The following is a 17,418-nucleotide window of genomic DNA, read 5'->3' as shown; positions in this document are numbered from 1 at the left end:
CAGTTCATTGGCAGAGCAAATGTTAGCAATATCTGTATTTTTCCCTCCCTCATAATGAACTGTTACGCTCTAATGAATATTCTTTTTGGTAGAAAAGTCTGTCAGATAAAGGGTTACTAATTCACAAACCATCATCCTCCACCCCACCCCACTCAAAACTAATCTGAACTATTATGTAGTGCAGGAGAGCAGAGAATATACAATGCTGTGAAAATCTTTACAGCTCCCCTCCTTTCTACAAAATGGCTGTTCAAGTAGCTAAAATGGTCTTTTTTCTTTTAAAAATCAATTTTATATGTGCAAATTTGTAACCACATAAAATTATGAGAAAAAATAATGTCTCTTTTTTCTTCTCCATATGGAAGGCACATTAATTTGATTAGTAGTGGTGTTACATTTCACCTGTCTGTCCCTACACGTATATCCTTCTATTGCTTACTCTATACCTATTTATGATGCAGGATAAACAGAAATAATACCACTCTAAAATCCCTCCCATGATGAGATACACACACTCACGCAGGTACTTAGTGTAATCATGACTGGGGGAACGTTGAATCAGGAAGTGTGTGTCTAACCAAGATGCTAATTTAGATCTGTTATACAATTCCCTCGCTTTGAGATGATTAGAAACAGGGAAGATCTAAACCTGGGAACTAATAACTTACGGAGAAGCTTTTCCATGCAGTGCCTTGACATTACACAAAAAAAAAAAAAGATCTCAAAACGTTCAGCCCGCTGCATCTGACAACTGCAAATTAGGCAGCAGAATATCCCCCAAATGACTTTCCACAATGATCTATCATAGCACTGTGAAAACAAGTATAGGATGTATGGGGTGCTGGAGGGTAAGATGGGGGGAAAACACTCCTAACATTGGCTTTAAAAGTAGCAGTTTCCCCAAGTTTTAAATATATCTGTGTTTTTTTAAACTTGAAAGCCTTTTGCCATCACCAGACAGACAGTAATTTGCAATATCAAATACGGTAACAGTACAGATAGGCATGTGATAGCAAAAGGATTCTTAATGCAGGGGTGTCCACAGCAAAATAGCAACATTTTAAAGTACAAACAGCCTTGTGTTAGGCAAATATTAAAACTCATTGAATTGTTCTTTTAACAGTGGTACACAAGAAATGGCCATTAAATTGTATTGACTACAAAAACATCAGGGTGATTATTAAAGATGGCCGGATAAGGAGTTTTCAATTCAATTCATTACAAAGAATGGCAATTTATTATAGAGAGTTTTGATATATAAAAATATATAAATTGAAAATACTCCATACATAATACTTCTTTATAACTGAACTGGTCTCACCTTCACCCCCACCCCGTGACAAAAGAAAAACAAGCTAATTTGCTTCAACTGAACACCCCTGCTGGTTGCTGAAACAAGTGGGATTGTCACATTAACGATAGCTTCATTTATAAACAATACATTTAGGGAAAGCTCTTAAATACAGCAATTTGTGAACCACTGGTAAGCAATTAAAAACAATATGCGCTTGTAGTAGTGTTGGTTCTCCTTTTTTATATGGTGCCATTTAGAGCACTATGTCTTTTAGTCTCTTCACTCCTGGTGAGTCTTTTTCTCTACATTCTTGCAGAAGTGGGTTAATTTCATGCATTATATTTTCACTGTCCGCTCCTCTAGGCTCTGCTTCGGTGGGCCGAGAAGGGCCATTGTTTACAAATTGCTCCAGGTCGCGATTTACCGGGCAGTGCATTATGTTGTATGAGACTGAGGGTTTGCTAGACAGGGGACTCTTCAGATGAAGGGGTGACGTGATCGGGCTCACAGCTTCGCAGCCGTTCCCCGCTTCACGGACTGCACCATTTACCTTTGGGCTGCAGATGGGCAGATCCACTGTTCTTTTGCCTTTCAGGTTGACGATACGCTCGTCGGCCAGGGGTTCACTCCCATCTTTGCCAAACGTTGCAAAAGTTCTTTTTGTACTACAGTCTTCATAAGACTCTGTATCCACAGTGGTAGCTTCTATAGAGAGTGCCATGACATTCCTTCCATGCTCGGGGGATTTTGCACGACTGGGGACAGAGTTCCGGGGCATCCAGCATCTATCTGAGTGACCAAGGATCCGACACTCTTCCCTACAATGAAATCCATCAGTTTGATCTGTGTGAAGAAAATACAATGGCTTATGAAATTGAGGATTCTTTCTTTCTGGAAGCTGATCCTGCAATCCTTACTCACACATGTGGTACATAGAAACTAACTCCAAAGTCCCATCAGATATCATGGTGTAAATACTTATATACTCACACACACGCAGACAATCTAAGTATTCATCACCAGAGTAGGATGTGCTAGGACATGGATACTGGCTTCCAGGGGATTCTCAGGAAGTTTGCAGGATCAGACCCTTTCTATTATGCCTACGTAAATGTTAGTTACTTTCAAACAAACAGCAGACATTTTTAAAGTGACATTTTAAAGGGGCGTTTTATTGCATTTTTTATTATTCTTATTATTTTAACGGGCTGAAGTTCAATTTCCAACAGGTTGTGTGTCATTTGCTTTCTGCTGCTACCAGAACTAAAACCTAAAGGGAAACAACTTACGATAGGAAATAAATTAAAACAGGTTTGTCTCATGTGTCAAGCTGCTTAGAGTCAGCATTTCTGTTTTCAGTAACCAATGCTAAAAGGCACTCTGCTTTAACTTTGTTCAACATGAAAAATCTGAGCATAAATTCTACATCTGGGATTGCCATTTGTTTGTATTTTTGTTGATTTTTACATTTTGCTTAATTCCCTGTTGGCCTCCCACACAATTGCAGAGGCTTTGTAAATAACCAGCACCATCTCCTTCCACTGAAGATTAAATTTGTCACTCCCAGCACTTGATCTCCATTCGTATGGGAATAATAAAGATTCTCTCCCTGCTGTCTGCTCCAGAATCTAAGGCTGCAACTAGCAGCATTTCCATTGTTGATATGCGGGATAATATTTTGCACTTCTACAGCACCTTTTATCTCAAAGCTTTTTACAAAAACTAAGGATCACATTTTCAATCTCTGCTCAAAATCATATCAGGTAGGATTGTCACAGGGGGAATCTATTCCTCCAATAGTGGCCAGAGCTCACTATGCTGGGGTTTTGGTCAGTGGATCTGCATAGTTTGTGAACCCACTGGCCACATCCATGGCACACACAGGGTGTGGAGTTCCCCTACACAGCCACTTTGTGGCCAGTCCTCCCTGTGAAGAAGAAATTCTGTGGTTCTGCACCTTTTTCAGGACTCCCACATTCAAGCAAGGGAACACATTTTCCCCTTGTACATCACACAGTTCTTTTGTGAACTTGGAAAATATTATCCCCCTTCTATAAATGGTCAAATGAGACACACAGAAGTTCAGTGACTTGTCTGAAGCGCTAATGTGAATCTGTGGCAGAGCTGGGAATAGAATCCAGAAGTCTTGACTCTCACTGCCTTGTCCTAAGAACTAGACCATTTAATACAGATAACATCCCAGGTTTTTCCAGTATTTGCTTTTGACTCTAGTGTTTTCTTCATTTGATCAGAACTTGTAGCTGAAGACAACTCAGTAAACCTTTGCAAAGCACACACATTTCATTCAAAATTACGTAGCAGAGGTTCTCAAACTGTGGTCTGCAGACCACCAGTGGTCCACGAGCTCCATTCAGGAGGTCCATGGATAGTTCCTTCTAAGGTGCACGCCTGGGCGACCACACACAAAAGAATGAAGGGCCACCCACCTAATTAGTGGAGCTGCGCAGGCATGGCTCCACTAATTAGGTGCCCGGACCCCAGAGAAGATGCACATGTAAGGTGAGATGCAGGTGGGAGGGGGCAATGGGGTGGGAAGAGGGGGTGGGGGGAATATGGGATATGCAGGGCTGCAGCGGCCAGAGAAAGAGGTGACTTTCCCTAGCTCCAGGGCTGCGGCTGCCAGGGAGAGACCCCCACTCCTTCCCAGCCCCAGCTCGGGGGCTGCCGCTGCAGGGGAGAAACGCCCACTCCCTTCCAGCCCCAGCTCGGGGGCTGCGAGGGCACATCCATCGCATTAGAAAGGTAAGACTACTGATATTAAAATATGAGTTGTGTGCTTTTATTTGTAGAACAAAAAAACATTAATTATTATTAAGGGTTTTTTATATAGCACTTTTATCCAAAGCGCTTTACAATAGTTAGCTAACGGTACAAACAACATTTGGAAAGATCATTTAGTGGTCTGCTGAGACCATCAGCAATTTTCAAGTGTCCATGAAAAAAAAAAAAGCTTGAGAACCACTGTTATGTAGCATATTCTTATTGTAATTTGTACACAAATAAACTAACTACCCAGTGTGGTCAAGAGTTAATGTTAATAATAATACAATAATGCATTCAGTCCTTGCCAGTTTGAAATACTGAAACCCACAGAGGTGCAGACTCAGCTTTGGTTTGCTTCCTGTCCACCTGAAAACAGTTTGTTTTGATGCTTTGTACTTCTGTGCACATCACCTCAGCTTTTCAGATACATTTGTATTTCTACCACATTCTAGCACAAGGGCGGCTGATAAAAATTCTCAGCACATAGCACAATGCACCAAAATATGAGCAGCTTAACACTTACAGAGAATCAGCTAGTAAAAAGCAAACCTAGAAAAAAGAGAGAAAAACCAATTCATTGAAAATCTATGTCTAAAATGTTAGCAATTTCTCTACATCACAGCAGCTACCCCATTGTACAAAAGGCAATGTTGACTGGTTGTGCAGGAGGTCTGGATTTCAGTAGCCTTCTCTACAGTGTTTTCAGAGAATGATGCGCTCAGCTTTACATGTAGAACAACCTCCATTAGGAGCTGCCTAAATGCTGTTATACTTTGATTTTGTTACTTTCAGTTACTGCTCTGTCTGGGAGGTGAATGGTTCCCTCCTTTGGCTTGTTATTGACAAATGGTTAGGTATTTGTTTTCAGAAAGTCATCTATAGCCTGCATAGCAGAACTGATTGGAATCCATGAATAGCAGGGGTTGGGAAGAGCTGGGGAATGTTACATTTATGGACATTGTTTGATTTCTTTTAAGAAGAAAATTAGTGATTGTGAAAGATGCAGGACTGACTCCCTGTTTATTCCCAGAAACTGGTACAGTGCAGGTAGCATAACAGCTAGCTTTGCCAGGTTGTTCCTATCCCCCACAATATGCCTCAACTTTGTTCTGGAGACCATCTCAAAAAGTAAGATGGCGGCTTCATCTCTGTGCCACGTAACTTGCTGGACTCACTACAAAGATTGTTAGCTCTGGTAGCAGGTTTCAGATGTCCACAAGGAACTGCACTGACACAAGCTAATTCATAGAATCATAGAATCACAGAATATCAGGGTTGGAAGGGACCTCAGGAGGTCATCTAGTCCAACCCCTTGCTCAAAGCAGGACCGATCCCTGACTAAATCATCCCAGCCAGGGCTTTGTCAAGCCTGACCTTAAAAACTTCTAGAGAAGGAGATTCCACCACCTCCCTAGGTAACGCATTCCAGTGTTTCACCACCCTCATAGTGAAAAAGTTTTTCTTAATATCCAGCCTAAATCTCCCCCACTGCAACTTGAACCATTACTCCTTGTTTTGTCATCTGCTACCACTGAGAACAGTCTAGACCCATCCTCTTTGGAACCCCCTTTCAGGTGGTTGAAAGCAGCTATCAAATCCCCCCTCATTCTTCTCTTCTGAAGACTAAACATCCCCAGTTCCCTCAGCCTCTCCTCATAAGTCATGTGTTCCAGTCCCCTATTCATTTTTGTTGCCCTCCGCTGGACTCTTTCCAATTTTTCCATATCCTTCTTGTAGTGTGGGGCCCAAAACTGGACACAGTACTCCAGATGAGGCCTCACCAATGTCAAATAGAGGGGAACAATCACGTCCCTCGATCTGCTGGCGATGCCCCTACTTATACATCCCAAAATGCCATTGGCCTTCTTGGCAACAAGGGCACACTGTTGACTCATATCCAACTTCTCATCCACTGTAACCCCTAGGTCCTTTTCTGCAGAACTGCTGTCAAGCCATTCGGTCCCTAGTCTGTAGCAGTGCATTGGATTCTTCTGTCCTAAGTGCAGGACTCTGCACTTGTCCTTGTTGAACCTCATCAGATTTCTTTTGGCCCAATCCTCCAATTTGTCTAGGTCCCTCTGTATCCTATCCCTACCCTCCAGCGTATCTACCACTCCTCCCAGTTTAGTGTCATCTGCAAACTTGCTGAGGGTGCAATCCACACCATCCTCCAGATCATTTATGAAGATATTGAACAAAACCGGCCCCAGGACCGACCCCTGGGGCACTCCACTTGATACCGGCTGCCAACTAGACATGGAGCCATTGATCACTACCCGTTGAGCCCGACAATCTAGCCAGCTTTCTATCCACCTTATAGTCCATTCATCCAGCCCATACTTCTTTAACTTGCTGACAAGAATACTGTGGGAGACCATGTCAAAAGCTTTGCTAAAGTCAAGGAACAACATGTCCACTGCTTTCCCTTCATCCACAGAGCCAGTTATCTCGTCATAGACGGCAATTAGATTAGTCAGGCATGACTTGCCCTTGGTGAATCCATGCTGACTGTTCCTGATCACTTTCCTCTCCTCTAAGTGCTTCAGAATTGATTCCTTGAGGACCTGCTCCATGATTTTTCCAGGGACTGAGGTGAGGCTGACTGGCCTGTAGTTCCCAGGATCTTCCGTCTTCCCTTTTTAAAAGATGGGCACTACATTAGCCTTTTTCCAGTCATCTGGGATCTCTCCCGATCGCCATGAGTTTTCAAAGATAACAGCCAATGGCTCTGCAATCACATCCGCCAACTCCTTTAGCACTCTCGGATGCAAGGCATCCGGCCCCTTGGACTTGTGCTCGTCCAGCTTTTCTAAATAGTCCCGAACCACTTCTTTCTCCACAGAGGGCTGGTCACCTTCTCCCCATGCTGTGCTGCCCAGTGCAGTAGGCTGGGAGCTGACCTTGTTCGTGAAGACAGAGGCAAAAAAAGCATTGAGTACATTAGCTTTTTCCACATCCTCTGTCACTAGGTTGCCTCCCTCATTCAGTAAGGGGCCCACACTTTCCTTGACTTTCTTCTTGTTGCTAACATACCTGAAGAAACCCTTCTTGTTACTCTTAACATCTCTTGCTAGCTGCAACTCCAGCTGTGATTTGGCCTTCCTGATTTCACTCCTGCAAGCCCGAGCAATATTTTTATACTCATCCCTGGTCATTTGTCCAATCTTCCACTTCTTGTAAGCTTCTTTTTTGTATTTAAGAGCAGCAAGGATTTCACTGTTAAGCCAAGTTGGTCGCCTGCCATATTTACTATTCTTTCTACACATCGGGATGGTTTGTCCCTGTAATCTCAATAAGGATTCTTTAAAATACAGCCAGCTCTCCTGGACTCCTTTCCCCCTCATGTTATTCTCCCAGGGGATCTTGCCCATCAGTTCCCTGAGGGAGTCAATTCCTTTTGCAAAAGCCACAAAATGGCAGACAACAACAACAACTTTGGCTCCCTTCAGATGGCTTGGGCTCTCAGATACCATGCTGATCAGCATGGCATGGATGACCAGGACTTAATCTGAAGTAATATTTTATAATATTATATTTTAATTTTATATATTATATTATAATATTATATTATATATTATAATATTATAATTTAATTTTAATATATTTTAATATTAATATTTTATCATATTATAATCTGAAGTAATATTCTCCATTATAGATGCCAAGGGCAGGTGTGCTAGAGGTCAGCACAGGAATTTCCTTTCCTCTTCCAGTGCACCTATGCAAGAGGCAAACATAACTGAGTTTCTAGTGCTCCAGCAGGGCTAAGCACTGATCCCAGAAAGATGATGTTAACGTACGTGATCACAGCTCCAACCCATCTATGCACTAGCCTGCGGCCACTGTGGAGCAGCCTGAACCCAAGGGAGGAATACCTGTAGAACAGGTGTAATAACTGCCACACATGTGCAGGCAGCCTCTCGCTCCCCTGACGCATTCTGTATGCTCCTGTACCATGCAGGCACAACACCTCTGCACAGTGCTGGTCTCCTTAGCATAGCTCCAGTTCACCCAGCCATCACAGCACCCACAATAGTTATTCACATTCATGTACTGGTCCTTTAAAGCAATATTTTTAAACTATCCGAAATAATAAGACAGGAAATTCTTTACAGCTCTAGACCTGCCTGAGCCAATACAATTGTTGCGGTCTGTACTAAAAACATTCCTAATGTGAGGAGCAAAGCACAGGTAATAATCACACAGTGCAGTGCACACAATGCAGAAACAACAGGGAGGTAGCTGGCAGTAGGGGACTTCCTGGAACTGGGCAGGAAGATTGCCTGGATCCTTGAATGAGCAAGGTGGGAGCAAGCAAGCTGACAGAGTGGATGGGGCGGGGCGGGTGGTGTCACTGATATGCCACGGAGGCACCAACAGGAAGTAAAGGGAGTGGCTGGGAACAGTAAAGAAGTAATAGCTTTCCTTCCTGCAGCAAGGCAGACAATTGACAGTTCTGCTGCCTCCATTTCCTCTCTGCTCCACTACATGGGAGACCCCGAGCCATGGAGCAGGCACCTGAACCCAAATAGGACCACGTGTGTGTGACTGAATGATGGTATTTCCTGAACCCAAGTGCACTGGCCTAGGAAAAACTGGGAGGAATAAGCAGCTAAAACGGTTCTGGCAGCATGGAATTCGGACCACAACCTCAGGCTTTAAAAAAGTTTCAATATAGGGGTCAGATTTTCCAGAGAGCTCAGCATGTTGGAAGCTGAGTGTGTTTGACATTAAGGTCCTAGTTCTGCTGAAAATCAGCCGTAGAGGACCACACTTGGTAGGACAGTGCTGTAGGTAGGGATCACTGAACGAGCAGCAGCAGCTCAGCAAGGCAAATGCTGTAAAAAAAAGGCTATGATTCTGCAGTCTTCCATGCGAGAAGTGTGAAGGGGCAGGTTCTGAACCCCCTAATAAAAGGCAGCACGTGCACAAAGTAGGTTTTTCCCTAAATCTCCCTGATCCTGGATTATATTCAGAAATTAACCCAGAACAAAACATCATGGCTTATACTTAAAACAATTCAACATAATGCTTAACCCCTAACACTTTCCTAAAACAGCCACCCCGAGAATACTTCCCTTCTCTCGACTGCCTCTGCCTTTTATCTTGCTGAGTTGGAACTAATGAAATGCACTTGGCCTGGCAGATACAGCAGAAAGCTCTGCATCTCCACACAGGGTCCCTCTCACACAAACGGGAGGAATTACTTCCGCGTGGGCAAAAAGTGCTGCCATTAGAGCCTGACTGGAGCCACTACCCTTCCTTATCAGGAAGGTGTGCAAGCGCAGCATATGATCTCCTGGAAAGATCTCCTTGCATGTTCCTACTCAAGGCTTTGGAACAACCCAAATAGAGTCACTCCATCCCAGGTTTGACACAAGACCAAGTGCCTGCTGGGACATGATACTGGGGAGCATTTGGTCAGTTCTATGCACACCTCCAGATGGATGTTTTCAATGAAGCTGTTAGCATTTCACCTTAATATTGATTCCTACAATGCTAGTGTAATGGCCTCAGTGATCTAAGATACTACAGCACTTCTAAAGTCTAATCAGAAAGACAGTGGGCTACTGCTTTTAAGTCAGACAACGGGAAAAAACAGTCAGAGCTGAGCATAATCCCAAACATAGAAAGATAAATAACCAACCAACCCAACCAGCTCTGGAATAAATAGACTTCTCAAAGAGTAAAGTAAAGCCCATGTTGAGCTCCAGATTTCAAACCACCTCTGTTCCCACCTCAGGGGACTAGCACAAAGGCAATTTACAATGAGCCCCAACCACACACATGTTGTGTCTGTATTGATTTTAAAGGCCTGAGCCATGCAGTCTACAGACAGAGAGGCTGGCGAGGAATGAAATTGCTTCAGAAAGGTCTGGTGGAGGAGAGAAACAAACCTGTTTCATCTGCATAAAAAAGGTATAGCCCATATTGCTAACGGGGGTGTGGGTGGGAGGGGGAGAAGGGAGGGGGAAATGGGAGCCAGGGAAGAGACTGGAACAGCATTGATCTAAAGCAACGAACTGGCACTGCAGGAATGAAATTGTGTCAGAACCGTGCCAGTTAGACCCACAGCATGTACAAAGCAGGACTACCTCACAACTGCAGCTTGCTTAGCATCTCAGCAATTTTTTTACAAAAATCTATTGTAGAAATACTTCACCAGCTTCACGTACAAGTCATAAGAGAAAGGGTAAAAAATGTCTGTTAATTAAAAATCAGACCAGGATATTGGTCCCCGGAAAGGTAAAAATCACCATGATTACACTAATACAGTGTTCCTTGACCTGAGCAGCTGACACCTGAGGGGCTGATCCCCATGATTCCTTATTGATGGGCCCTATCAAATTCACAGCCATGAAAAATGTGTCATGAACCGTGAAATCTGGTCTCCTCCCCCTCCCCCCCATCAAATCTGGTCTTTTGTGTGCTTTTACCCTATACTATACAGATTTCACAGGGGAGACCAGCGTTTCTCAAATTGGGGGTCCTGACCCAAAAGGGAGTTACATGGGAGTTGCAAGGTTATTTTAGGGAGGGTCATGGTATTGTCACCCTTACTTCTGTGCTGCCTTCAGAGCTAGGCAGCTGGAGAGTGGTGGCTGTTGGCTGTGTGCCCAGCTCTGAAAGCAGTGTCCCGCCAGCAGCAGTGCAGAAGTAAGGGTGGCAATACTATACCATGCCACCTTTACTTCTGCTCTGCTGCCTTCAGAGCTGAGTGGCCAGAGAGAGGCGGCTGCTGACTGGCCAGCTCTGCAGGCAGGAACGCAGAATTAAGGATGGTAACACCATACCATCCTACTTCCGTGCTGCTGCTGGCAGCGGCTCTGCCTTCAGAGCTGGGCTCCTGGCCAGCAGCTGCCACTCTCCAGCTGCCCAACTCTGAAGACAATCCTGTCGCCAGCAGCAGCACAGAAGTAACTGTAGCGGTACCACTAGCCTTCCTACAATAACCTTGCAGCCCTGCCCCCTGCAAACTTCTTTTTGGGCTACGACCCCTACAATTACAACATTACGAAATTTCAGATTAAAATATCTGAAATCATGAAACTTATTATTTTTAAAATCCTATGACTGTGAAATTGGCCAAAACGGACCGTGAATTTGGTAGAGCCCTACTTATGGACTTCTGTGGACTTCCTTTCAGGCTCTTAGACAAGGTGAACAAGAAAAGACATGAGGACAGTGAGGTGAGATGTGAAAAGATTCTCTGAGAGAACAAGGTAGGGAGAATTCCTGGAAGCAGTGAGTGATCTGAACAAGGAGACAGGGAGACAAAATGTTCCAAATGTAGAGGACCATGTGAATGATGGAACAAAGCCAGGCATGGGGAAAGGAGATGAAGGGAACAGTGAGGAGGATCTGGAGCGGTGACAAGAGCAAGAGGCAGTGGAAAGAACCAAGAGTAAAGATGTGCTCAGTAGAGGGGGACTAGAGTGTGTAGGGCTTTGGAGGTGAGGATCTTGACTGCCATGCCATAGAAAAAACAGCATATCAATGGTGGGGTGGGAGAGTGAACAAGGCAGAGGACGATGAGGAGGAAAGGGGAGAATCGCAACCTTTTGGATTGGCTGGAGGGGTCAATGGGAGGAAGTGAAGAGGCTGGAGAGGAGACAGTAACAGTCAAGATGAGAGATGAGCAAGCATGGACAAGGGCTACAGCAGTGGAGACAGACGGGCTGACATGGCCGCAAAGAAGCAATGACCTGGAGATAGCCTGATGTGTAATATTATGGACCAACAGAACACTCCTTGTCCATTGGTGCAAGGAGCAGCTTTCACTGAACTCTAGAACACAAGGGGCTGGGGGAAAGGGAAGCTGTTGCAGCCACAAAGTAGTTAGGAAAATATCAGGGCTTGTTATGGTGCTCGGGCATTTCTACAGACTCATGAATTCATGACACCAGTGATATACTGCAGCCTCCACAGTATGACAGGATTCAAACAGTCTACAATCAAATACCAGACATGGGACGCATGCCCCCTGCTCCACCCTGCTCTCTCCATTCACCCCTTCTGGTCTTTTCCTCTTTTTTACTTTCACTGTATTTGGGGAGAAGGTTGGGGGAGGTGAGAAAGAGAGACTGCTGTGGCCCCAGTCCTGGGACGTGGCTGAGGAGTCCTCAGTACAGCCCAAAGGGGTGTGGGGGGGGCAGGGTAAGAGAGAGAGAGAGGAGGGAGTGTTTGACACAACCTTTATATCCTTGGATCCCAGGGCAGTTCCTGGGTATAAGTTAGACCACCCGCAAACACCATTCCTGAAGCTAGGGTTAGTCGGGCATAAAGAAACCAGAGCCATGCCCCTTCTCCCTGCCATACCACTGGAACTGGCAGGGGAGTGGTGTAAGTGATATCACATGGCTCTAGACCAGTGGTCCCAAAACTGTGGGGGCGCGCCCACCTAGGGGGACTTGTAGGAACATTCAGGGGGCAAAGTGGGGCCGGGCCAGGCCTGGGGGATGCAGGGGAGCAAGTGCCACCCAGCTCTGCTCTGCCGACAGCTCCGCTCCAGCCCCCGCCCCGGCTCTTGGCCCCAACTGCGACCCGGCCCCAGCGTTGGCCGCAGCTCCCGCTTCTGGCCCCATTCCCAGCTGTGGCTCCTGGCTCCAGCAGCGACTCCACTCCCAGCCCCAGCTCCTTGAGCGGGCATGGGAAGATTACATTATGGGTAAGGGGCGGGGAGTGACATAAAAGTTTGGGGATCACTGCTCTAGACCAACCCAAGAGTCACTCACATTGGAGGAATTCTCCACTGGCCAGGTCAGCCAGCTCTCAGACTGCTTTGTGCCAACAAAACAGCACAAAGCAGCTGTAGTGTGACTGAGGTTCTGGCCTCATAAGTCTCGCAACCTTGTGGCTACTTTACAAGGTTCTATGCCATGGAAGACTCCCCCTTTCCCCAGCAGCTTTACATGCCACCTGCTGCCTGGCATAAGGTGTTCCTTCACAGATGTGAGTCACAGCACGAGCCCTGTGAAGAAACAAACCCCAAAATGGCTTTTTAATCCCACCATCAAGCAGGTACACGTGTACAGTTTTGTTTGCGGAGGTATGTGAAGGGCTGTGCCCCAAATCATCTGTATTTGTAGTGCCTGTGGCAGTTAAGTGTTAACTGAAGCTTCTGCACTACCCGTATTTTTATTCTCCTATTCACAGTCATTCTCCTATTCACCTGAGTTCACTCTAGTCCTGTACAACATGAAAACGGATTGAAGAGATAGCCCATTCAGCTCCCTGAGCAACTGTATTATCTTCAGTTGGATCTCTAGTGCTGGCCAGAGGCAAAGTTAAAACATACCAAGGCACAAGTGCTAGGGGATTTAATATTTCTGATAAATGGTGGGATGACATGTGCTGTTATACCATCTACAGTGTAATTTGGGCAATCACAATAGTCCCTGGAGTTTCCATTTTTGAACAGAAAATCAGTTCAGAAATCCAAGTCAGAGGACATTTGGAGAGGCAAATAAGTAGGACTCATTTGTGCTACGCATGGGGAGCAAGGGAAAGAAACAGGGAGCCACATGAAAATGGAAAATAAGAAAGAAAAGGTGAAAAGGACACTCCAAGACTGACTGGGCTTCAGCATGTGTATTTTGGCCTGTACGATGGAGGAAAAGTACGTGACAAAGTGCTGGACTTCAAACGGCATCAGGTGTTTCAGTGGATTGTGCGGGCATCTACAGAGGGAATGCCTGGGTGAAGTACAGGCTGCACATGATTCCTGATGGCTCAGGATCCAGTTAAGAATTAAAGCAGCTTGCTACGGACTGATTAGAGCTAAGGCAAGCAAGTAGTAGGCTGGGGAAGCAAAGGTGCTAATATCCTAACTGTGATGTTTTGAATGATTGTGGCTGCATACCGAAAGGGGGAAAGGGATATTGTGTGGAAACACGCATGCATGTGTGTGAGACAGACATCTGGAGGAAGGGAACTCCAGAAATTCTCCAAACATTTTGCAGCACAGGAAGCATACAGCTTCTTTTTGAGCTGAGCCCTGAATATTTGTCTGAAATACGAAGTAAACAGAGTAGTGGCTGTTTTTTCCACACCATTGATCATGTTTTTGAGCCACATGAAGATGGTTTATAGGAAAGTCTGTGCAAGGGGCCATATAAGTGTTAATATTTATTAGTATATCTAATTTTCGCTACCTATTACCATAAGTACCCTCATATGAAAGTATGGCATTATCTTGATGTTTCAGAGTTTTCGCAGCAACTGTATGGTTATACTGTAATCATGATGACACTGCTGCTGGGTACAGCAAACAGCACGATCATTAAAAAATTCATTTCAAAATCTTCCTGGAAGCTAATACATTTTACAGCAGTTTCAATCCTTTCTCATTGCAACAAAGAAAAGCTTAGTTCCAGACAAATTAAAAGTAAATTGATTGCCTTAGGGGAATGTATTCAAATATCACTTTTCCATGTTAAAAATCTTTTCCTGAAACAAGAAGGGGAAGAGCTGAGAAGAGCTAGAGAGTACACACAAGAGAAACTATATGGGATGCTAAATCATTAAATCCCTGTTTGAAAAACTGGAGGGGGTAGGGGGAGAGAGAAATCAAACTTAAAGTAAAATGCAAATGTGTCACTGGGGTGCAGGCCTAACATTTGTGCTGGAATTTATGAATAATAAATATGAATAAATAGTAAACATGAAGGGATCAAACACTGCCATTGATGTTTACTTGTGGTTAGCCATCTTTCACGGACAACTGTAGTATTTTACACTTTTCTTTAAGATTTTTTTCCATCTGACATTTATTTTCATTAAAACATACTCAATACAAGGCATTACCCATGCTCTCAGTGTACATACAGGGTTCTGACCAAAAGCAGGAAATTTACAGAGTCCTCTATGTCATGCAGACCCTGGCTGTTTTTTCTGCAGAAGGCCAGCCCCTTTCCCCAAATACAATCCTTTGCATCAGGCAATTGCAGAAATTCGAGGAGAGTGTGGGTGAAGAGCTATCCTGGACTTGTCCTTTTAAAACACTCTTCCTGCCTCTTTTCCCTCCCACTTTAAGATCACACATGAAAAAGGTGCAAAAATACATGCCCAACTTTTGCAATATGCAAACTATGGGTTCAGTTGTGAGCCAGCCTACCCACTCCAACCTACAAGCTACCCACGTTGCCCTGGCTGGGGGGGATGACAAGGGAGTAGTTGCCATCCAGCTGCTACTTCCCATCCTGCACAGATGAGTGGGTGGAGCCTCTGATTCCCAATTTGGTTCCTGCACAACTCCTGGGACAGTGCACCTGTGGGCTGCCCCTCATCAGGGGAGAGTTCAAAGTGGTGATCTAGTGCTGTGTGTGCAAAAGGGAGGCCAGCTGCTAAAAAACATACCCGTGTACCAGTACCAACTTCACTGAGAGCTGTCTGTCCCTCACTTTCACAAAATATACCCCCAAATGTTTTGCTGTAAAATAAAGAAATAATTGCTATGGTGCAGGAAACTAATTTAAAGTTAACTGAGGAGTTGCTCTTATTACAAAACAGAACAAACCACACATCAGCCTTCACTTCAAAAAAATGTAGCATTTGCTTATCTCTGATAACAGCAGTTTTTTGCCCACTAGCAGCAATGCCCATCCTGGAGAAGGATTCGCAGGACGGATATGGGAAAGGGTCCTGTACAATGTCAACCCTGCAGAGATGATACAGCCACGATGGCCCCTACTGCCCAGGACTCCCATAATACTTTTAATAGAGCAATATCCCAGCCCCATAAGGATATTATATTATGCAACCCCATCCTCCCTTAACCCAGATTCCAGGCTAGATGGCTAGTGTAAATCAATACAATTCTACTGACTTCAAGGAGCTACACTAACCTACACCAGCTAAGGCTCCGGCCCTTGGTCTATTTTTGCAGAATGGTTGGGGATTTGCTGGTATTGGTTAGTGAACAGTGATCCACTGTATTAAGTTCAAGATAAAATAATAAGCTCTAGCAATTGCAAACAGTCCCCAACCACAGATCATCATTTGCTTATAAATGAAGACTCTGCACCTCTCCCTTATCTACCCTAATGGCTTAACGTCAGGAAACAAGAGCGGGGGAATACCAGATTATATTTTTGACCTATGGGCTTTTACAGAGCCCTCTGCCTTTACTAATAAGAAACCTCCAGCCCAGGCAGAAATGTAATCCTGCCACAGCTTCTCTTTTAAAATGTTGAGGATACTAATAGAAGAGGACAGTGACAAATGCCTTTTACTGCATTGAGGATTTTTTTTTTTTTTAAACTTCCCTGGTTGGGGTTTGTGAGTTGAAAATGTTTATGCTTTTAACCCATGTTGCCCATTCCAATTCAGGAGGTCAACAGTGGTTGGACAAAGCAATTGCTCACAAGGAATGATTTTAATGAAACAAGGGATCTGAACTACGTTAATTTAGTATTCAACTTTTGATAGAGACCAAGGTCCGCATGCAGCTTCTGTAAAGAATTTTTGCAGTGTTCAACAGACTAGGCATAATGAGCCTGGCTGATGTAAATCAGAATAGCTCCAATGAAGTGCAATGGAGCTATGCCAATTTATACCACCTGGGGATCTGGCCCAATATCCTTGTTTTTCCCTGACCTATGTTACAATTAATAATTTCCTTTTCTTCCAGTTAACTTACTTGTACAGAATACGAAAACTGACACACCCTTTTACATCTAAGGTATCCTTTAAACTGTAAACTAGGTGGATACGAACAGATTTAGTGCAGGGGGAAGGAACAACTTCTGCCATAAAACCAGGTTTTTTTGACAATCTAAGCAGCTTTCTGGAAACTGGGATGTCGTGGGAAGGAAGTAGATCTCCCAAAGGAATGTTGAATTTTGGACACACTTTGCAGTACAACAGAGCCAACCCCTTAAAGTATTGGCTAAGATTTAGTGTAGCACAGGATTAATGTTGGCTGTTCCCCCTTATCTGGGGACTGTGGATCAAATCATGCCTTAGTCATGAGGTGAAATTCACTCCTGTGCACCAGCATAGTACACCATTTAAACACCAATTAAGCCCCCCAAGCCCACTCTTTTTTTTTTTTTTTTTTTGGAGAACATAAGTGATCCATAGAGCTTGTGCTGGACTCCTGCATGGGGAGAATTTCACCCCTGAAATTCTGCTCCCTGCAAATCTATTGGGATATTTTACATGGCGCTCATCTCCATAAGAACTGAGCCAATAGGGCTGCTTACAAGAGCGCAATGAGAAGGATTTGTCCCTAAGAGAGGAATAAACTCAATATTCTGATAGGTCTTTTCCATCTCTAACTATTATGATCCTCTGATTCATCTCTGCAGCTCCCATTAATGCTAATGGGAGTTACTATA

At 44.3% G+C, this 17,418-nt stretch overlaps 1 protein-coding gene across 1 annotated transcript in view; it reads right to left on the bottom strand.

Moving 5' to 3' along the window:
- Positions 1-1,547: 1,547 nt before the first annotated feature.
- The window catches only part of PCDH19 (protocadherin 19), a 107,015-nt gene continuing 91,144 nt past the window's right edge, over positions 1,548-17,418 (bottom strand). Inside the window, exon 5 of the mRNA XM_077827199.1 lies at positions 1,548-2,137. Within this exon, the coding sequence (XP_077683325.1) occupies positions 1,548-2,137 (590 nt within the window). The remainder of the gene's footprint in view (positions 2,138-17,418) is intronic.

This window comes from Eretmochelys imbricata, chromosome 9, assembly GCF_965152235.1.
Source record: "Eretmochelys imbricata isolate rEreImb1 chromosome 9, rEreImb1.hap1, whole genome shotgun sequence".
Taxonomy (NCBI): domain Eukaryota; kingdom Metazoa; phylum Chordata; order Testudines; family Cheloniidae; genus Eretmochelys; species Eretmochelys imbricata.
Note: the sequence above shows the minus strand (reverse complement) of the source record. Positions and strands in the feature narration are given on the sequence as shown.